This window comes from Molossus molossus, unplaced genomic scaffold, assembly GCF_014108415.1.
Source record: "Molossus molossus isolate mMolMol1 unplaced genomic scaffold, mMolMol1.p scaffold_m16_p_35, whole genome shotgun sequence".
Taxonomy (NCBI): Eukaryota; Metazoa; Chordata; class Mammalia; order Chiroptera; family Molossidae; genus Molossus; species Molossus molossus.
Window position 1 is genome coordinate 603,945 of NW_023425372.1, and position 21,490 is coordinate 625,434.

At 56.8% G+C, this 21,490-nt stretch overlaps 2 protein-coding genes across 3 annotated transcripts; one reads left to right on the top strand and one right to left on the bottom strand.

Moving 5' to 3' along the window:
• The first annotated feature begins 557 nt into the window (after positions 1-557).
• On the top strand, positions 558-2,765 carry MMP23B (matrix metallopeptidase 23B). Its single transcript, XM_036281511.1, has 8 exons — positions 558-731; positions 1,041-1,177; positions 1,251-1,390; positions 1,463-1,630; positions 1,909-2,073; positions 2,148-2,258; positions 2,343-2,469; positions 2,553-2,765. Exons 1-8 carry the CDS (start codon positions 573-575, stop codon positions 2,725-2,727), a joined length of 1,182 nt encoding a protein of 393 aa, XP_036137404.1. The 5' UTR covers positions 558-572; the 3' UTR covers positions 2,728-2,765.
• Positions 2,766-3,548: 783 nt separating this feature from the next.
• CDK11A (cyclin dependent kinase 11A) lies at positions 3,549-19,199 on the bottom strand. 2 transcript variants are annotated; one of them, XM_036281513.1, is made up of 21 exons: positions 19,115-19,199; positions 18,067-18,190; positions 17,948-17,994; positions 17,142-17,257; positions 15,839-15,966; positions 14,943-15,081; positions 10,234-10,379; positions 9,670-9,789; positions 9,481-9,576; positions 9,240-9,398; positions 8,289-8,354; positions 7,451-7,626; positions 6,209-6,299; positions 5,499-5,620; positions 5,156-5,261; positions 4,833-4,954; positions 4,656-4,763; positions 4,464-4,580; positions 4,242-4,390; positions 3,959-4,148; positions 3,549-3,862 (listed from the first exon to the last, which is right to left on the bottom strand). In XM_036281513.1, the coding sequence occupies exons 3-21, from the start codon at positions 17,954-17,956 to the stop codon at positions 3,770-3,772; spliced, it is 2,253 nt and encodes a 750-aa protein (XP_036137406.1). In that variant the 5' UTR covers positions 17,957-17,994; positions 18,067-18,190; positions 19,115-19,199; the 3' UTR covers positions 3,549-3,769. The 2 variants fall into 2 exon arrangements, with proteins under 2 accessions (XP_036137406.1, XP_036137405.1); XM_036281512.1 differs by lacking the exon at positions 17,948-17,994.
• Positions 19,200-21,490: the final 2,291 nt, after the last annotated feature.

Genomic DNA, 21,490 nt, shown 5'->3' on the forward strand with positions numbered 1-21,490 from the left:
TCATCCCCAAACCGCCTACCCCGCCTTTCTTCCCTCTCAGCCGCCTGTACTCACTTGCCACGTCCCCTCCCGCGTGTCCCCGCCCCTCTCGCAGGGACCCTGCTGGGCCAGCCCGGCAGGGGACGTGTCCTGGGCTGGCCTGGCTGGAGGTTCCGCTCCCGGGTCTCAGTGTCCAGAGGGTTGGGGGGATTCCATCGAGAAAAATGCCACCGGGTTATTCAGCTCTGGCCAGTTTGGGATCCCAACTGACCATCCTTGCCTGATCCTGAACACTTGGCGTCTGGCCCTTCCTGGCAGGCGGGTACCTCCTCACCCCCACCCTCTACCCCCCGCCCAAGTGTCCCTGCCCAGCAGGCCCTGCCCCGGCCACTGCCACCGACTCCCAGGCCTGGGGTCCCAGCGCCAACAGCAGGATGGCCAGCTGGTTCCCTTCAGGGGTGGCCGCCCCCGCCTCCCCACCCCCACCCCGGGGTTGTAATCTGAGCCGCCGAAGCGCCTCCCCCGGCTCCTCGCGCTCCTGCAGGTCCCGCAGCCCACGGGCCCTGAGCCCCCACAGCAAGTCCGCAGGCGCCATGGCCCGCGGGGCCTGCGTCCCCTGGGCGTCGTCGGGGGCCCGCACGCAGGCCGTTTGGCTGGGGGCTGTGCTGGGCACCCTGTGCCTGCTGCCGGCGCTCGTGCTGCTGGTCCGGCTGGGGGCACCGGCCGCTCGGCCCGCCGCGAGCGCAGCGCAGGTGAGTCCCTCCCGGCTCCGGGACCGGCGCAGGATTCCGAGCGCCCGCCAGTGCGCGTCTGCGGTGCCGGGTGCGGTGGGGGTGGGAGACCGCAGCTGGCTCCGGCCCCGCCCACTGGGACCGGCTTGTCTTTAGCAACCTCTTTCCTTCGGGCGGTACGACTGACACTGGCCCGCTAGAGGTGGAACAGCCAGGCGGACAGAATGTGGGGTCAGTGCCGCCCACCCCGTTCCCTTCCAGCCCTTTCCCCTCGTGCTGCGGACCTGGGCAGCCCCTGCCGCCTCCCCGGAGCACTTGCTTCCCCCGAAGGGAGACGCCACGCCCCACCCTGCCGGTGTCCTCACCACCCCGGGGCCCGGCCCGCTGGCCCCCCAGGCGCCCCGCAGACGCCGCTACACGCTGACCCCAGCCAGGCTGCGCTGGGACCACTTCAACCTCACATACAGGTGCGACCCTGGCCCTGGGGGGAGCGCGGCAGCCGCCTCGCAGCCGCCACCCCTGACCCTGCCCCCACCTCAGAATCCTCTCCTTCCCGCGGAACCTGCTGAGCCCCAGCGAGACCCGGCGGGGCCTGGCCGCCGCCTTCCGCATGTGGAGTGACGTGTCCCCCTTCAGCTTCCGCGAGGTGGCCCCGGAGCAGTCCAGTGACCTCCGAATAGGTGGGTGCCGCGCCCCCGCCCTCGGCCCTCCCCCGGGCCCGTTCTCAGCCCCGTGCCCCTTCCCCCCCCCAGGCTTCTACCCGGTGAACCACACGGACTGCCTGGTGTCCGCACTGCACCACTGCTTCGACGGCCCCACGGGCGAGCTGGCCCACGCCTTCTTCCCCCCGCACGGCGGCATCCACTTCGACGACAGCGAGTACTGGGTCCTGGGCCCCACGCGTTACAGCTGGAAGAAAGGTGCCGGCAGCCCCGCCTCCTGCGGGTCACGGCGGGGGGGCGGTGGTGTGGGGTCAGGCCGGGAGGGGGAGGCTGGGAGGCGGCCACAGGCCTGGGTTCCAGGCTCGCGCGCCCCTGGAGAGGATCGGGGCCGCGTTCCTGGGGGCGAGCTTACCGCCGCGCCGGCCTCGACCGTCCTCCCCTGCCCGCGGCCGCTGCGCTGCGGACCTGCGGCCGCGGGGAGCGAGGCCGGGGAGGCGGGCGGGCCGGGCCCCAGGCGCTGACCGCGCGGCCTGCAGGCGTGTGGCTCACCGACCTGGTGCACGTGGCGGCCCACGAGATCGGCCACGCGCTGGGCCTGATGCACTCGCAGCACGGCCGGGCGCTCATGCACCTCAACGCCACGCTCCGCGGCTGGAAGGCGCTGTCGCAGGACGAGCTGTGGGGGCTGCACCGGCTGTACGGTGGGTGCGCGCGGCGGGGCCCGCGGGGGGCGGGGGTGCCGGGCAGGCCCTGAGGCCAGGCCGCCCTCCCGCAGGCTGCCTGGACCGGCTGTTCGTGTGCGCGTCCTGGGCGCGGAGGGGTTTCTGCGACGCCCGGCGGAGGCTCATGAAGAGGCTGTGCCCCAGCAGCTGCGACTTCTGCTACGGTGGGGCGGCTCCCCAGCCCGGCGGGCGCGGCGCGGGGGGCGGCGCGGGGCGCGCACTGATGCGGCCCTTCGCTGCCCGCGCAGAGTTTCCCTTTCCCACGGTGGCCGCCACCGCGCCGCCCCCCAGGACCAAAACCAGGCTGGTGTCGGAGGGCAGGAACGTGACCTTCCGCTGCGGCCGGAAGCTGCTCCACAAGAAAGGCAAAGTGCAGTGAGTGGCGCGCCCACGGCAGTGCGGGTGGCGGCGGGCTGGGGACCCTGCCCAGCCTCGCGTCCCGCCTCCCGCCTCCGCAGCTGGTACAAGGACCAGGAGCCGCTGGAGTTCTCCTACCCCGGCTACCTGGCGCTGGGCGAGGCGCACCTGAGCATCATCGCCAACGCCATCAACGAGGGCACGTACACGTGCGTGGTGCGCCGGCGGCAGCGCGTGCTCAGCACCTTCTCCTGGCGGGTCCGCGTGCGCAGCTGAGTGTGGGCCGCGGGCCGCTGATAAAGCGCTTTGTCTCTCACGTCTCCGCGCCCTTTCTTGGGAGGGCAGACTAGTCTTGGGCCTCGTGGGCTGGGGCCCCCTAGACCGTGCCCCGCTTGATGTGAGGAGCCTGGGCCGGGGCCCCCTAACTGCCCCCAGCCTCTTGGGTGAGGACGCAGTCGACGGAGACCAAGGTGCCAAGGAGCGCTTGGCCGGGCTGGCCCTGGACACGGGGCACACGAGGCCCCGTGAGGGGGGCAGCAGGCCGGGGTGGGAGGGGGCGGGTCGGGGAAGCGAGCACCTCAGCGGAGGTGGAGGGCAGGCGGCGGTGCGACAGGTGCGACACGGCCCGGCCACCGTGCCTCTGCCCGAGGGACGCCCTTGCGGTTAGGAGGAGCTGGAAGAGGCGGCCCGTGGGTCAGAAGCACCGCACCGGGTCCTCATCTGTGGGACCCGAGGGCCTGCAGGCAGCACGGCGGGGACCAGGCTCGGCCGGCCGTGGAGAGGACGCACCAGGGCTGCTCTCCAGGAACACGCACTACACCTTCAGTGTTTAACCACCTCGTGCAAAGCTCCGTGGCAGCGGCAGGCCCAGCTGAGGGCCTGGGGACCCTGGGCTCCGGACGCCCTGGTGAGCACAGGAGGTGCTCCAGGAGCCTCAGATTAGGAAGAAAAAACCCGACTGTTGCAGACGGTCGCGTGGCCACGTGCACGCGTGCACACTGTTTGTCCACACTGGCCACCTTGATGCCCCCTCCTCTCCTCAATGGGCAAATGGGAGACATCTGGAAAAAGACAGCCTTTTTCTCCACAAGGAAATAAGATTTAATTCTACAAATGTACAAGCCAAGAGAAAACAAATGGAACGTGGAAAACCAAATAAGACCAGCAGTCCGGACTCGCGGTCACTATTCACTGCAGCAGCTGCGTCGCTGGGGCAGGACCTGCGTCTGACCCCGACAGTGCCTCCAGTTACTGCCCCTGGTCCCCGCTGAGCCCCGTCAGCCAGGTCCCCAGGGTTGGTCTGGGATCATTCTGAACCTCAGAACTTGAGGCTGAAGCCAGGGCCTGCAGCCGAAGCCCCCTGGTTTGTGGTGGTGAGGTGGAAGCCGGTTTCCTTCAGGTCATCGTCACCCTGGGAAGCAAGTGGCACTGTGGGGCCCCGGCCGGGCCAGCCCCTCCTCAGGGACACCCCCTCACACCTTCCCTCCCCTGCCAGCCCGCCCCTCACCAGCTGACTGTAGCCCAGGCCTCCCTCGGGGGGTCGCGGGCTGGTGCCTCGCTTCACCCTTTGCTGCTCGCTCTTGGCGGGCCAGGTGGGGAACATCGAGGGGTCGATGGGGAGGGGTGTCTCTCGGAAATACTCGTGCTTGAGGCCGTCCTCTGCGCTGACCCTCCGCCCAGGGAAGTAGGTCAGGAACCTGGGAACACAAGGCACACGGAGCACTCTGTTGGGGTGGGGTAGAGTGGGGAAGTCGAGGGGAGGGGAGGGGTGGGGACCCCACCGGGCTCACTTGTTCATAAGGTCAAAGCCTTGGTCCGAGAGCAGGGCTCCAAAGCGCTTGCGCAGGTTGTTGTAGGGGTACTCAGTGAAGGTCATCTTCTTCACTGCGGGGAGCTCATTGTAGCCAGGCCAGATCTTCTCACTGGGAGTCCCCAGGTCCTGAAAGAACGGATGTCTCAGAACAGCCATGCCCAGCAGCACCCCCCCCACCAAGCAAGGCGCCCCGATCCACCTTAAACACTTTGTTGATCTGATCAATCTCCGACTTCCCAGGGAACAGTGGCTTCTGAGTCAGCAGCTCCCCAAAGATGCAGCCCACGGACCACATGTCCACAGCTGTGGAGTACTCCTGGGAACAGGGACACGTTCAGGAGGCCGGCAGGGCCACACCCGCAGAACAGGCCCCACATGACCCGGCACTCACCTTGGCACCCAGGAGCAGCTCCGGAGCGCGGTACCACAGCGTCACGACGACTGGGGTATAGGCCTTCAGAGGGGACCCGTACTCCCGCGCCAGCCCGAAGTCTCCCACCTGCAAGGGCAGCACAGTGGTGAGTGGGCCCACAGCTGGGAGCAGGTACCCGGGCGGCTGTGGGCTCACCTTGAGGATGCCGGCGTGGCTCAGCAGCAGGTTGGACGTCTTGAGGTCACGGTGCAGGATCCAGTTGTCATGGAGATGCTTCACGCCGCAGAGCAGCTGGATCATCAGGGTCTTCACCTCCCCTGGAGGGTGAGGGGTACGGTGCACTCACCCTGGGAACGCCCGGCCCAGTGTGGCCTCACACACCACGTGCTGGGGTCAGAGTCACCAAGTCAGCATCCCGCTGCCCCGGGGACAATGCCTGTGGTGTGGGGACTCAGGCCAGAAGGAGCACCTATGAGACGCCCTCAGGGTGGCAGGAGGGCCCGCCCAGCCCAGCCCACCTGGCAGGAAAGGCTGCTTCATCGTCTCCATCAGGCTCTTGAGGTCATGCTCCACGTAGTTCATCACGATGTAAATCTTGTCCATGTTGCTGCCCACGACGATCTCCTGAGGAGCAAGATGGTCCGCTGGCACGGGCGTCCCTGCTCCCACCCGTGATCCCAGCTCTCCCGGGAAGCCTAAAATCCCAGGACAGGCGCCGGGTGACAGCAAGGACCTGAGTGAAGACTAGGAAGTGCCTGACATTTCTGGAAGCCAGATTTCATTTCTGCCCGAGAGAGAGCTAAGCCTGAGTCGCACCCTGAATGACCCTCGCAGGGTGCACAGGCACGGTGGGCTGCCTACCCGGACGGTCACAATGTTGGGGTGCTGCGCCTTGAGAATGGTGTTGATCTCCCTCAGCGACGTGATCGGAAAGCCCTCCTTCTCCTTCTCCATCTTCAGCCGCTTTAGAGCCACGATCTCATCTGCACAGAGTGAAGAGACACGGGGAGAAGCTCCTCCCGTGAGCGTGGACCAGGGCTTGTGAAGCCCATCCTAGCTCACAGCACGAGGCTGCGCCCCAGCTGGGAGCTCACAGACGCAAACCCACTGGGAACACAAAGCCCACTTCCAGGCCAGCTTCTGTGCCAAACTGCCAAGCAGGGCCTTCCCACTCCTCTGCGTGTCCCTGCTGACCACAGCACACGTAACAGACGGTGACAGCCCAACACAAACATCACCAAGGACTCAACGGCTCAACCTCTGTGACCTTCTAAAACCCAGCCGTGTGCACTGGGGGAGCTGCAGCTCCCAGCCTGTGCCGGGGTCTTCATTCCAGATGGATGCGCCCCAGCAGCTCCTGGGCCCCCCCACCCCCACCCCAATGGAGCCTCACGGTCAGTATGACCTCTGGGGGCACGGAGGTCTCAGCTGCCCTGATGTGTCACTCATGAGCAGGAAGCCCCGCCTCCCTCCCAGAGCCACAGGGGCTGAGCATGCCCAGGGGCAACCCTTCTCGGCACTGTCCTGGCCCGTCTCCCCTTCCCTCTGGGTCCACCCGAGGCCCTGCCCACCTGTTTTCTTGTCCTTAGCTCTGTATACCACCCCGTAAGTGCCCTCTTCAATCCTGTTCAGGCACTGGAACTCCTCCACACTCCGACAGCCCTGGCAGGAAGCAGCAGTGTGAGGGGGGCTGCCGTGGGCACCACACCCCCCACCCCCAGGAACCGGAGTGCTGGGTGGTGCGGCAGGAACAATGCTTTCCTCCTGTTTTCTTCAGTGAGCATGTGCCCCTTCATTATGAAATAAAACCAACGTGGGCAGAAGCCAGTCCAAGGCATGTCCTTTCAAGTCTGGCCTATGTGCCCTGAGAGACTGAGGACAGGAGCACCCTCCACACCACCCAGCCCCATGCCTTCCCCCTGCATGTGCCCTGCCAGGCCGGCCGTCTCCCCTCAGGTGTGAGGGCAGAGCTCAGGGCTGGGCTGCCATCCTCTCTGGGGCGTGTGGCCAGGGGCACGCTGCTCAGAAGTCCCACTTGGCAGAGCCACTAAGAAAGCTGGGGCTATCGCCCGGCCGGTGTGGCTCAGTGGATGGAGCATCATCCCATGGACCAAGAGGTTCCAGTTCCATTCCCAGTCAGAGCACATGCCCGGGTTTCAGGCTCCATACCCAGTAGGGGTGCACAGGAAGCAGCCAATCAATGTTTCTCACATTGATGTTTCTCTCTCCTGCTTCCTCTCTAAAAAAAATCAATAAAAACATATTAAAAAAGAAAGCTGGGGACACTGAGGCACACCAAGACCGACAGAGCGAATCCCACTGCCCACAAGGACCCAGAACGAGTGGGAGGCCGCAGTGCTGTTCCCAGCAGGGGCACCAGCCATGGGGAGGCAGAGCACCTGAGGCCACTCGTCCCTCTTGGGACCTGCTCCTTCCTAGTCCCTCCCTGCTACTTCCCCCATTACTGATGTTTTTCTGGGCAGAAATGTGCACTGACTCCCACGGCCGTGACCCCTGCACAGCAACGGCAGAAGTGACCACCCAGCCGGCCACTCACCAGACTGCCTGCCTTCTACAGACGTGGCCCATGGGCTTTGTGAAATGAGGCCTCAGGAGCTGTGCCCCCAGCAATGCTGCTGGGCAAGAGGCTAGATGACAACCATGGACATGAGGGAGGCCAGTGGCTGAGCCCAGCCAGTGATGCTCACTGCACGCAGGTGACGACCCCCACCCCGCACCCGTCCTCTGCTCTCAGCCACTGGCCCTATCGTGACTAGAAAAGTGAAGCCAGCTGGGGTGGGAGGGCGCCTGACCTGCAGGGCGGGCAGGTACTTGGGCAGCTCCTGTTTGAGCTCGATGGGTGACAGGGCTGGGGAGTCCGGCACGAACTCTCCCTCAGTCAGGGCGCTGCTCTGTGGGGTGCCCTCGCCCACTTCTTCCTCCCCTTCTTCACTTTCCCCGGAATCTCGGTCAAAGCGTGATTCTGGAACTTCAGAATTAAACCCCATCATGAAACCAGGAATGAGCATTGTCACAACCCCTACTCTGAGGGTGGAGATGCCAAGTGCACAGAGAAGGCACAATGCAGCCACCCCAGGGTGCCACGCAGGAGCTGCTGTCCTGGACAGAGGGCACCTGGGCCTTGGGGCTCGCCAGCTGGGCAGTGACCACATGAGCCACTGACTGGATGCGGAGCTCAGAGGAGGCACCCCGAGACCTCATCCGTCAGGCCCAAGGGCACAGCTTAGCTGCCTGTAGGCAACGTGTGGCCCCACAAATGTGGCCTGCGTCAGACCTGAGCTGTTGACCCTGCTCACTTGCTGAGGCCAGGTTAGGGCTGGCAGTGCCCTGTTCCTTCTGTCTAGGCCCCAGCAGCACTCAGGGTGGCATTCAGTTAGCACTGTCCCTCTGAGGAATGCCAGGCTGGTCCCCAAGGGCACAGTTTGGTGCTCAGTGTGGCACCCAGGTCTCAGCCAGTCAGCCCAGTCCTGGGACAAGGCCAGGACAGGAATCCCTATGGCTTCTGGGTCATGACATGCCTTGGAGAACGGTTTAATAGATTGACACAATCATACTCACAACTTCTAAGCAGTATCGACGCACTTGGAAACAGCTGAGGAAAAGAGAAACTATTACCAGGAAGACTCTTACCAACGAGGATGTGGTTCTCGGTTTCTCGCTCTTCATCTTCGCTCATTTCTTCCTCACTCACTTCTTCTGCAAGAGAGAAGGTATCTGCCAGGTGTGGCCAGGTCTTGGAGTGCACCACCCAGCATGTTCTCCAGTCTGCTCTTCTGGGGGTCTTATGTTAGGCATTTTCAACTTGGAAATTTTTATTTTATCTTACTGTTTTATTCCTCACTTGAGAATGTTTTTCTACTTATTATCAGATAAAATGGGAGGGAGGAAGAGAGAGAGAGAAACATCGATGTGATAGAGCCATATTAACTGGTTGCCTCCGGCACGACCCGACCAGGGCCAGGGACAAACTGCTACTGAGGTACGTGCTCTTGATAGGAATCAAACCCCTGACTCATTGGTCTGTGGGCCAACGCTCTAACCGCTGAGCCAAACCAGCAAGGGAAGCTTGGAATTTTTAAAAAATTAGACTTCTATTCATTTTTCTGTAGTTCCCGCCCGGCCAGTGTGGCTCAGTGGTTGAGTGTTGACTCATGCATCAAGAGGTTGCCAGTTCTATTCCTGGTCAGGACACATGCCCAGGTTGTTGGCCCCATCCCCAGTGGGGGGCATGCAGGAGGCAGCCAATTGATATTCTCTCTCATCAATGTTTCTATCTCTTTTTCCCTCTTCCTTCCTCTCTCTCAAAAAAATGAATAAAGAAAAAAAAGTTATTTTTCTGTAGTTCCCAAAACTCGATCCAAATACACTGTTGTGTGCCCTTGCTGGGTAGGTCATTGATTAAAGTATTGTCCTGACAGCCAAGGTTGCGGGTTCGATCCCTGGTCAGGACACATACAGAAAGCAAACAATGAATTAAGTGAAACAACAAATTGACATTTTTATTTCTCAAGTTAATAATAAATAAAATAAAATGAAATGAATCAAAAAACACAAAAACACTCTCGGGCCCTGTGCGCTCACCTGCTGACTGTCCAGATGCATCCTCGGAGTTGCTCCCAGTCTCCTCTTCTTCCTCTTCCTCCTCCTCCTCTTCCTCCTCCTCCTCTGATTCTTCACTGCTGCTCCCCTCCTCCTCCTCCTCCTCCTCCTCTTCCTCCTCAGAACCTGAACCTGATTCCGCTTTAGGAAACAACAGGAGCAATGAACCTGTGGGCCGTCCCTGCACAGCCGAGAAGCCGGGCTGAGCCAGGGGAGTGGTTACCTGACGATGACTCAGCTGAGCTGGTTTTCCTCTCGTTGTCACTGATGTCTTGTAGGTCAGACAGCAGATCTCTCTCTTCCATTTTCTCTTCTTTTACTTATGAAGCGAACCAACAAAGGCAGACGTTAAAAAAATTCCCCAGCAAAGACCCACACCACAGCGGTCCACGCAGGTGCTGCCCGGCCTCACCTGGTTTTCGGCCGTCTCCCAGCTCAGGCCGTTCTCGAGGTGGCCGTGGCGGGCTGCGGCTCCAGTGGCTGGCCTTCACTTTATCACTGTAGTCCTCTCTCGTTCGGTGATGTGCGGAAACTGGCACCCAGAACATAACAGGAGATGGCACCAGCTGCGCCCTCCTCCCAGCACGGCCCTTCGGTCACCTCTCACCCCACCCTTGTTGACACAATCTTGCACACAAACTTGCTAACAGAACCTGACTGGGGCACAGGCCAGGAAGCCAAACCCAAGGACCCAGGTGCACATTCCAGACCCATGTCTACTGGTCAGAAAGAAGGGCCAGGAACCACCTCTCCAAGCCTATGCCCAACCACCTCTGGGCAGCAGGTGCACAGGATGCTGACACAGCTGTCAAGGCCAGGCCTGGGACAGCCCATCGGGGGCAGCTCCACCACACACAGACAACCTGCTGCTGTTGACAGGTCCCACCTTTGCTCCACCACCTCTGAGACCTCCTGGAGTACCCCCCACACGGGAGCAGCTCAGGAGAGGCTCCGCATCGCTCACCCCCAAACCCACCTTCCCTCCGTGCCTCCCGCTCCTTCCGCCGCTCCTCTGCACGCCGCTCACGCTCCTTCTGCTCCCGCTGCTCCCGCTGCTCCTTCTGCTGCTCCCGAAGCTTGCGTTCCCGCTCTCGCTTCCTCTCCAGCTGCTCCAGGCGGTCCCTGCAACCAACACATGCCAACTTCTTCCCCAGAAAGAAAGGGCCTTTTTCACACCCCGTGCTTTATGCTCAAGCTTGTAAATCATCCTTCTGAGTTGTTCAACTCATAGACAGTGTTTTAAAAGCAGAACATACGAGCAAGGGCATCCCCAGGAGCGCGCAGGATGAAGAGCTGATACAAGGAGACCACGCCCACTAGGAACAAACCCACTGGTTCTGGAATGTTCTGCATTCCCGTTCATCAGTCCTAAGAGCCCAAGAACTTTCTGAGCAGGCGCCCCACATAGCAGTCTAGGTCCACTGTGCACACGGCAGGTCTCCACAGCCACAGTGCGAGGGGGCAGTGGGAAAAGCAGCTTCAAGGTGAGGTGTCACCTGAGTCTGGGAAACATGAGGGACCAAAATACGTGTGGGTGGCTGCACCGTAAGTTGGCCAAATACTGAGACCTGATCATAGGTAATTTCCACAGCTCTATTGTTTAGTCCAAATACACCAAAAAAACTAATATATTTTCTTTTAAAGTATCATCATAGACCCACAGAAACGAACACAAGCAAAACACAGAGAAGAAATCAAGGCCCATGGTGGCAACACCGGCGCCGGCCCAACTGCTGCAGTGGGGTCGCTGGCTCGGCCCTGGCAAGGGCTAGGGTTCTAGGCACTGTTTTGCAGATGCCTCTGAGTAAAAAACTAGTTCAAAATAAAGCTGAGGTGTAATTTACATATAAAATCCAATCACTGGAGTAATTTTCCCATAAATTTATGAAATTGTGCAACATCACCACAGCATGCTAAAACCTTCCACAACATGCCCCTGACCCCGTCCACCTGTGGTCAGGCACCACCCACACAAATCTGCTTCCTGTCTGCTCTGGATTATTTTGGCCATTTCTTCTGCTGTTTTGAGTTGTTTGCTTTTCTCCTTTGGAGTTTTTTTTTTTTTTGTCAATCCTCGTCAGATGTTTTTCTATTGATTGTTAGAGTGCAAGGGAGGAAGGGGGTCAGGAGAGAGAAACATCGATGTGGAAGAAACATCAACTGGTTGCCTCCTGCAGACCCCGACTGGGGCCAGGGATCAAATCTGCAACCCAGCCATGCGCCTGTGACTGAGAATCAAACCTGCGACCCCTTGGTCAACGGGCTGACACTCCAACCACCGAGCCAAACCAGCCAGGGCAGTTTCTATTTTTTTTTAAATAATTTTTTTGGGCCACAGATTATTCAGAAATGCTTGTTAGATTTCTAAACATTGGGGATTTCCTTGGGTTTCTTTCTGTTACTGATTCCAACTTAGTTCTTGCATGGTAAGAGGACGTACTGTGTAGGACTTTCGTTCTTCTGAGTTTGAGATTTATTACATAGCCTAGCATATGATCTTTGTCCCAGGAGCTCTTGAAATGAGTGCATTCTGCAGCCTGCAGGTGGGATGTTTAGCACGTTAGATTGAGTTGGTTGATAGTATTTTCCAAAGTTCCTATAACCTTGATTTCCTTTCATCATTCTGTTGACAAGTAGAGGAATTTCCAAAGATAATAGCCTGTTTTGTTTTGCTTTCTTTTATGTATCTTGGGCTCTCACGTGAACGTGCATTTATAACCATCATGCCTTCCTGATGTACTCAGCTCTGTTATGAAGTCCTCTGTTTGGTACTGGTCTTGACCTCTACTTTGACTGATGTTAGTATAGCCACTGAAGCTCTATGGTTGCTGTTTGCATAACCTTTTCCTAACCTTTTCTGTCCAACCTGCTTCTGTCTCTGACTCAAAGCTATTCCTCTTATAGACAGCATCCAGCTGGGTCCCACTTCTCTGACTATCTTGTCCTTGTTGGGGGTAGAGACCATTCACTGTTAATATAACTATGGATATGGTTAGACGTTTGTTTTTTTTTGCTGTTTTCTTTTGTTCCTCTGTTCTTCTGTTTTTGGTTTAAATCAGTGCCTGTAGCGTACCACTTTAATTCTGCTTACTCTTCGTGTCTGTTCTGGGGGTTGTGGTACACATCTCATCAGGTTCACATGAAGTTCACTCCCGGGAGACAGAGAGGATTCCAGTACCACTCCCTTCCCTGCACCTCTGTGTACGCATCACATGACAACAGTGTCTGTGTAACTACTGTTTTCTACTACTCCATACCTTTAGTAGAAAAGAGGACATGAGAAGAAACATAGTTATATGTTCTTTTATGTTAACATGTTTACCATTTCCAGTGCTTGTCTTTACTTCCCGTGGATTTAAAAACATCTGGAGTCATTTTCATTCAGCTGAAGGTCTTGAGTATTTCTCTAAGGGGCAGTTTGCTGACAGTGGGTCCCACCAAGCCATACTCATTGGGAACATCTTCACTTTCTGCTCACTTCAAAGAACAGTTTTGCTGCATACAGTCCCTGGTTGGCAGTTTTCTCAGCGTGACCACATGGTCCGTGCCTCCTGGCCTCCACCAATAAGCAGTCTTCTGTGGAGACTGTGTCTCTCCTGCTGCTCTTCAAGACCTTGTTGGCTCTCACCAGATGGACTGTGATGTCTCTTTCCATGCTTGGGGATCATTGATCTTTTTGGAAATGTAGTTGTTTCTCATGAAGTTTGAGAAATTTTCAGCCTTTTGTTAATACTTACCTGAGGGTATTTTTTCCATTGATTTTTAGAGAGAGTGGCAGGGGGCGGTGGGGAAGAAACATTGATGTGAGAGATACACATCGACAGGTTGCCTCCCGCGCTTGTCCTGACCGGGGCTGGAGATTAATCCTGCAACACCGGGAAATGCCCTTGACCCTTTGGGACGAGGGCCAGTGCTCTAAGCATTAAACACACTGGCCAGGGCTTCAACCATTATTTTCAGAACCATCTTTGTGCCCGCCCCCTTCTCTCTGGGGACTGCCATCACATGGATGCTGTCCACAGACCTTCGAAGCTCTCCACCTTCTTCTGTCTCATTTCTGTCGTCAGGACATGTCCTTCCGATCGCTCCACCTGTGAGTCACTGCTTCCACTCTTTTCTGAAGCCAACACTTCACTGACTCTGGATACTCAGATTCCATTGACGCTTTTTTCCCTTAACAGAAGTCGTGTTTTCTTATTTCCTTGTATGTCACAAAACTTTTTTGTTGAAAACTGGACATTTTAGTAATGTTGTCACAACTCTGTATTCTAATTTTCTCACTCAGTTGTCCTTTGTTTAATAACCTGCTGGGCTAAACCTGTGAACTGTCTCCCTTGCAGAGTGTGGCCACTATGTTGTTTCCCACGTTCCTTTTACTTCCAAGCCTGGCTTCCGCAGGGTTGCACAGCTGTGTGATCAGCCCACTGTGCACAGTCAGCACAGGGCATGGCAAACAGTGATGTTTCACATGCTGTCCGGGCACCGTGAGAGCTGTGCTGGCCTTGCGGTCGCCTCAGACCTTTACCTCCTGGCCCCAGCTTCTTCCACACATCTTCCTTTAAAGGCCCTGGCTGCAGGGAACGTGAGCACCACCTCCCCCCGCTTCCCCCTTCCTTACAGACTAACTCCCAAACTCTCTCTGGGAATGTCCTCAACACAGAGGGGCCCTAATACTCCCATGTGTCCATGTACCCTTTACCTGGGTCATGGAGGACAGACCTGGGGCTAACCAAATGCTCTCTCCTGGGAAGCTGAGCCCAGAGAGGCACCTGCAAACAAATGTCAACGAATCTGGGGTCCTAGCTCCAGACTGTTCCCAAGTCTGCTGGTGTTTCCTTGGTTCCTTTTCCCCTCTGTCTGCCTGGAAGGACCAGTCTACTTCTGCTGCAGAGGACACTAGACAATGTATTTCCTTAGCCTCCCTGGCGTAGACCACCTAAAACAGAGCTTGGTACCAAGCAGGCGCCCAATGCTTGCTGAGTGATGAGAAAATGACCCCCCCACACCACAGCCTTCTCCTGAGCACCAACTCTGTGTCAGACTTAACATACGTGGACTAGCTGACTGTCTCCCAGGTGCTCTACTCTTGATCATGACTTGGAAACAGGACACTAGTGGAAATGAGCAAAGCACTCACCTTCTTCCCACAGGGCACTTCCCTCACCATCTGCTGTGCCAAGCTCAGAAGTACTTCCTCTTCACCTGTCATCAACTAACAAGTCTGGGAGGATCATTTCTCCTGTCTTCCTTCCCTCTCCACTGTTGCATGTCTGGCCCAAACCTGCGTTCCTTGCGTCTGAGTTCCTATCTCAGACCTCTAGCTCCCTCCCTCTAGCAATGTTCCTTCCTTCAGGCCCATTTCGCACAGTGAGGCGAGGTATCTGGCATGAGTTAGAACCGAGCTCAGTCTGGCTCCTGAGGGGCTTCCACACCAGCCTCCACTGGGAATAAGCAAACACAAGATCTCCGCTCCCTTCACTGCCTTCTCTTCATGATTTCATTTCTGTTTTCCAAACTCACTTCCTTCAGGACAGTTTTCTCAGTAACCACCACCCGACATGCACAGTGCCGCCACTGTCTGCGCACCATTTCTGCACCAAGCCTGCTGCACGTGCCGAGCCTCACTGCTTCGATGGGATGCTGACCACGACACACACTTAGAGCCCCAACAACCAAGCCCTCTACCTCTCCCTCCGGGAATGCTCTCTCGCCATCTCCCTCCGCTTCTGTCTCTCCCATTCCCGGCGAGCTTTATCCTGTTCTTCTCGATGTCGTTTCCGGCGCTCATGCTCTCTCTCCTTCTCTTTCACTCTGGCGTGCTTGCCTAAGGAGAGTGTCATACGAAGAAATATAACTAGCATGTAATGTAAAAATATCCAGGGAAGAAAAAATATTTGGTTAATAACTAGGAGAAACGATCCTAATTTTATGTAAAAAAACAACAACAACAAAAAAACATAAAACTCTAAGCAGTGAACCTTCAATTAATAAAAGTAATGTGGTTATCACTATAAAATTGTGATTTTCACATTATTCTTAAAGATTTCTGTACTAAACCAACTGATCAGACTATGTTACTTCCATAATAAAAAAGAAATCACCCTTCATAAAGAATAGAGAGCAAATAGTGGGTTTCTACATCATGTTACAAAACTGCGTTAATCAACTGCATGTATAACAATGAGATTTAAATCACGCCCAGGTCGTTTTCTCAAACCCCTCAGCAGCTCTTGGTATTGGTGTGCTATCAAAGCCATTGTTTGGACATTTTTAAGCATCCAATTTTCAGTTAAAGCAATGAAACATTGAACAGTGTGTTTCCCCCTACACTTGTGAATTAAGACAATTTTATATGTAGACACATCACCCCAACACAATGTTATAGGAATAAAAAGAACAAAAGGAAAGTGAAATAATTATTCAGAAAGATTTACAATCAATTTACGATTTACAGTAAATTTATGCTTTCAGCTAAAATTTCACTTTCTCCTTTTTCCCATTGTTTCCTGGAGAAGACAGGAGGTCATGCACCAGGAAACGGACACTTGAATACAACAGGAAAAAAAGCAAGTGCTCTGTACCCCCTTCTGCTGAATGACTGCGATGCCTACGCTTCTCTTTTCTCTTTTCATCTTTTCTGTGATGAGCTTTTTCTTTCCGAGACATTTGCTGGGGTGGTTTGATAGCCAAAGAATCATCTTCCTCTCCTCTGAAATAAGATACAACAGCACCACATCATGCTTGTGAAAGTAATGCAGAGCATCGGAGTGTGATGGGGTTTCTCCAACACAGACTCACATGAAGACTATAAGCAAAAAACCAATGTGGCACACGGAACAACAATGCTTAGGAAACTTCAGGGGATGATGGACATGTTCATCACCTTGACTGTGGTAATGGCCTCACATGTGTGTAACACTGTATCATGTTGCACATTTTAAATATGTGCATTTTATTTTGTCATTTATACCCCAATAAAACTGTCTAAAAAAAGATCTCATAATTTTAATCAAAACAAATGATATCAAAAGGCTATATAACAATATTTTTCTTTTTTGTAACAATATCGTCAATCAACTATATGACCAAAATCTTGGGAGAATTCATCCAATGCCTCTCTACCTTAATTTCTGGTCATGTTGCCTTTAATTATTTGAGAATAAGGAGAGAAGGAAATCAGTGGAGAGAGACCACAGGGCAGGAAGAAGCGTGAAAACATTCCGACTTTGGGAGGGCCATTTCTGCTTCAAGGCTCTGCTTGAGACTTGCAGCATTCTACTTCGGCTCATTTGTACAAAACTCTAGATGATGATTCTACCAATCCCCGTGAACACACAGCATAGTTACTTACACACACTACGTATGCAGTGCTGCCTCGACTGAAGAACAAGCACTAAGCCCTGCTGGCCGGTGTGATAAGTGGTTAGAGCACTGGCCCTCGCACCAAAGGGTCTTGGGTTCAATTCCCGGTCAAGGGCATGTACCTGGATTGCAGGTCCAATCCCCAGCCCTAGTTGGGATCGTGTGGGAAGCAACCAGTCCATGTGTCTTTCTCACGTTGGTTTTTCTCTCTCCCACTCCCTGCCTTCCACTCTTCCCAAAATTCAATGGAAAAAATGCCCTCGGGTGAGGATTAACAAGAACAACACAAAGACAAATCACCACAAAGAGAGGAAGTACACCCACTCCTTCCAGGAGAGGGGTGAGCTGACACCCCACAGCACAGAGCCCATCTCGATGGCGAACCGAGTCCTGGCTACTGCCTTTCCCCGAGCACCTAGAGAAAGGCCAGCCAAGATGCCGCTGCGCACTGCCCCCAGCCTGCTTCCTTGGCCACGCGCACCTGCCGCCAGGTGCCGTTCCTGGCCGAGCACCTTCTCTCACCTGTCCTCCATGGAATCCTCCCTTCTGTAGGGCGAGTTCCTGATTGTTATCTCCATGCGGTGGTCCCTCAGCTCCCCCTCCTCAAGGGAATCCCGCTTGGAATCCCGGTCATCAGACTAAGAAGCAAGGAGAAAGTCGTTTCCTTCACGGGTAAGAGCATTCTAATGACAGCCAAACCTTGCCAACACCCCAAACCAAACGTTCACATTAGACGCTTTGAACGCGATTTTACTTAGAAAAATTTTATACTTAAAATACAAAAAAATCTTGCATTCAAATCCGGCGACATTAGAACTACAGCTCTCTGTAACCCAGAACCTGAGCTGAAAATGTGAAACCAGCATCTACAACAAGGGGCTTTAGCCTCTACGCCAAGTTGGTTAGTTGTTTATGAGCCAAAACCGAGCCCTGAAACACATTCTGCAGAGGACGCACTTTGCCACGTCTCCCGATACTGATCCTGTGGCTGCGGCTAATCGGAGAAGCCCGCTCTGGCCAATGCCCCTTATCGGGTCACCGGAAGGTAGGTTTCCGGGGCATGTTATTATGCAAACCAAGGAAGACGCAAACCACCACCATTCAAGGCAAATTTCTACCGCACTAAAAACGCTTGGCGACGGCATCGCGGTCGTACTACTTCAGTGAGAAAAATTAGTCCAATCGCACTCAGGGTCTTAGGCTCAAAATACTTCACTCCCCGCGTGGACACTGCCACCTACGCAGCTTTAGTGTGTTATCGACCTGCCTCCAGGGTGAACCGAGCATCGGACGGTTGGGTTAGGGTTTCGGGCAGAGGTTGGGCTCACCTGCGACATTTGGAAGGACAGAGCAACTTCACCGAAGGAGCGCTGTTCTAATGGAAAAACGAGGGCAAAGAAATTAAATCTCCTTTACGAAAACCCGTTACGTAAACAACCAGGCTTACATTTTTCAAGCGTTTTATCTCTGCCTTCTCCTCCTGTTCCTTCCGTCGCTTCTTTTCCTGGAGAATTTCATCTAAGGTCTTCACTTTCCAAGAGTCCTTTTCATCACCCATTGGAGTTCAGCCACTGGGGACGGGAGGGCGGGGAGCGTCAGCTGGGGGTTCGGGGGGCTGGGGGCGCCCAGGGGGCGGGGCCACGTCAGCTGGGGGTTCGGGGGTCTGAGGGCGCCCAGGGGGCGGGGCCGCGTCAGCTGGGGGGTTCGGGGGGCTGGGGGCGCCCAGGGGGCGGGGCCGCGTCAGCTGGGGGGGTTCGGGGGGCTGGGGGCGCCCAGGGGGCGGGGCCGCGTCAGCTGGGGGTTCGGGGGCTGGGGGAGCCCAGGGGGAGGGGCCGCGTCAGCTGGGGGGTTCGGGGGGCTGGGGACGTCCAGGGGGCGGGGCCGCGTCAGCTGGGGGGTTCGGGGGGCTGGGGGGCGCCCAGGGGGCGGGGCCGCGTCAGCTGGGGGGTGGGTCGGGGAGCTGGGAATGCCCGGGGGGCGGGGAGCTGGGGGCGCGTCAGCGCGCGGGGTCGGGGGGCTGGGAGAGCCCAGGGGGCGGGGCCGCGTCAGCGGGGGAGGTTCCGGGGGCTGGGGGCGCCCAGGGAGCGGGGCTGCGTCAGCGCGCGGGGTCGGGGGGCTGGGAGGGGTCGGGGGGCTGGGAGGGCTCGGGGGACGGGGCCGCGTCAGCGCGCGGGGCGGCGCAGAGAGGGGGGCGCCGGGCTCCGAGCGACGCCCGCCGGCTGCGGCCCTCCCGCCCGCTCGGGGCCCGGCGCCGCGCTCGGCTCCCCGACCAGCAAACAGCCCGCAGGCCCCGGCCCGGCAAGCGCTGTGCCCCCGGACGGCGGGCCCCCGCTCCTGCGGGCCGGTCGCGCTAACCCGGCGGGGGTGGCTCGGGGAGCGTCGTGGCCGCCGCCTCCTCAACCCCAAGTTCCACGCGGGCGAGACGGGACGAGGGAGCGGGGAGGCCGCCCGCCCGGCTCGCGAGCCCGCGTGAGCCGGCCGCTACTCACACTCACCCCTGCGCCGCCGCCGCCGCCGCCGCCGGTCCCGGAGCCTGAGGAGAAACAGCGCCCGGCGCGCGCCAGGAGCGTCGTTACTTCCCGCGTCGACGCGCGGCGATGACGTCAGGGCGGGGCCGGAAGGAGCGGATCGGCGCGCGCCTGGCGCGTCACTTCCGGTACCGGTGCTGACGGATGAGGAGCAACACAGCGGAGCCAGTCGGAGCCGCTCCAGTGAGCGTGCGGCCCGCCCCTGCCCCGCGGTCGACGCGGGCGGGTGTCCTGCAGCCCGGCGGAGCCGGAGCCCACCGCCGGCTCCTCTAAAAGCCGGCGGCCTGCCCTGGCCGGTTTGGCTCAGCAGTTGGAGCCTCGGCCTGCGGTCCAGAGAGACCAGGTTCGGTTCCCGCTAAAGGCATGTACCTCGGTTGCAGTTTGTCCCCGGCCCTGGTTGGGTCATGCGGGTGGCAGCCTCGCAATGTGTCCCTTTCGCCTCGATGTTTCTCTCTTTCTCTATTTGAAATAAAAATATGGAAAAATGTCCTCGGGTGAGAATAGAAAAATAAATAAAAGCGAGGCAGCCGGCAGTGGGCACAGCGGGCGGCGCGGGCCGGGCCTCGAGGCGCGGACTGTGGGTCAAGGGGCCCGGGGGCGCGGCCGGATCCCCGTGGGGGCGTGCAGGCGGCAGCCCACGGTTCTGGCCGCCGCTCCCCAGATCCGCTCAAAGCCCTGGCCCGCGTGCTCCGCGGTGAGAGCGCAGCCGGGACGGGGTTCGCAGGCCGGAGTCAGTCAGCGCCCCTGAAGTCCCGGCTGCCAGGCCTCCTGGGTGCAGATACCACCCCGCCCTGGTCGTGCGGGTGGCCGTCAGTGGACGTGTCTGACTCACGACCCTCCCTCCCTCCCCATTCTACTGTTTCTGAAAAAAAAAATTAATGAAAAACTATCCCCAGGCGAGGACCGACAACTAAAAAGCAAGGCGGGCAGCGCTGCTGCACCCAGCCACGGCCCTCAGTCCGACTGCAGCCTCGGGGTCCCCAGCAGGGGCTTTGAACAGCCCGAACTGGGACTTTTCCCCCACCCAGTTCTCGGGGACAGGAAACCCTTTTTTCACTCCAGACACGGAAAACTGGTGCCTGCAGCAAGAAACCACCAGGGCTTTTCGGTAGCCTGCCCGCAGTTACCCACGGAGACGAGTACACATGGAACATTTATTTTACTTTTGCACAACAAGAGTCATGGATTGCGGTTGCCGCCGTGGCTTCATGTACACAGAAGGACAAGAAGCACCCACAGGATCAACTTACTACCACAGGGAGTGAACAGTGGTTCAGCTATTCAACGGAACCGTTTTCTGTCAAGTACTGACCCAGTCACGTGAATACCGAGAGGTGAAATACAAAGCACTGTGGACATCTTGGACTTCAACACAGTTCTATTTGGAAGAAAGGAAAGGTTATTTGACTCTGATGTAGACAGTTATTTGATATAATTTTCGAGTTTCCCCAGTGTGGGGAAAACCCTGACTGGCCCTCCTGGTGTAGAGCCCACAACACTTGGGCAGGCCGAGACCCAACTCAGACTGCAGTGAACAGTCTTAAAACAGCAGATCAGCTGAATTCCAACTTTCCTCAAATGAAATATGGGGGTGGGGGTGGGGAAACCCCAAACAGAAGACTTTGCCAGTTAGAACAGTCTGTAACCCTGTTTGGACATCTGGGCATGGGTCCAGAGGCCATCACCGAGAATCAGAGCCAGTGAGGTTGAAGGTTTCGTGTTCTTGGCTCCTCAGCCAAGAAAATGCAGATTCATCGGGGACGCTGGAACTTTCTTACAACCTAAGAAAATGAAGAGGCCCCCCCACCAGGGCATGTACTCATTTTGGGAAAGAATAAAGCCCTTACGTTGGTCAAAGGCAAAAGCAGAAAATAGGATTTCTATCTGTAATGACATCCTTGTTTAATGTTTCTAGGCCAGGAAACAGCGAACATACTTCCAATCCTGAGATAGCACATCATGTGGACAGATGTAAAAAGCCATGTTGTGTGTCTGTCATCCCCATGGGCTGGTCTAAGTGACCATCCACAGGAGAATGCCATAGCAGGAAGCAAAACCACTGGTTTGGGGAAAAGTATTTTGAGCACAGGCCACAAGCACCGCTCCACGTGGCTGACATTCTTTGTGCAGGACATTTTTTTCCTGTTCACCATGTTTTCCTAAAATTAAAGACACATTTTGGATTGTGCAAGGGTGTTCCCAGCTTTCTAAGGCAGATGACTTGAATACTGATATGCAGAAATGACTATTGGAATTTAAAAACAAGAAGCTTTTGCCCTGGCTGATTTGGCTCAGTGGTTAGAGCGTTGGCCCTTGGACCAAAGGGTTCTGGGTTCTATTCCT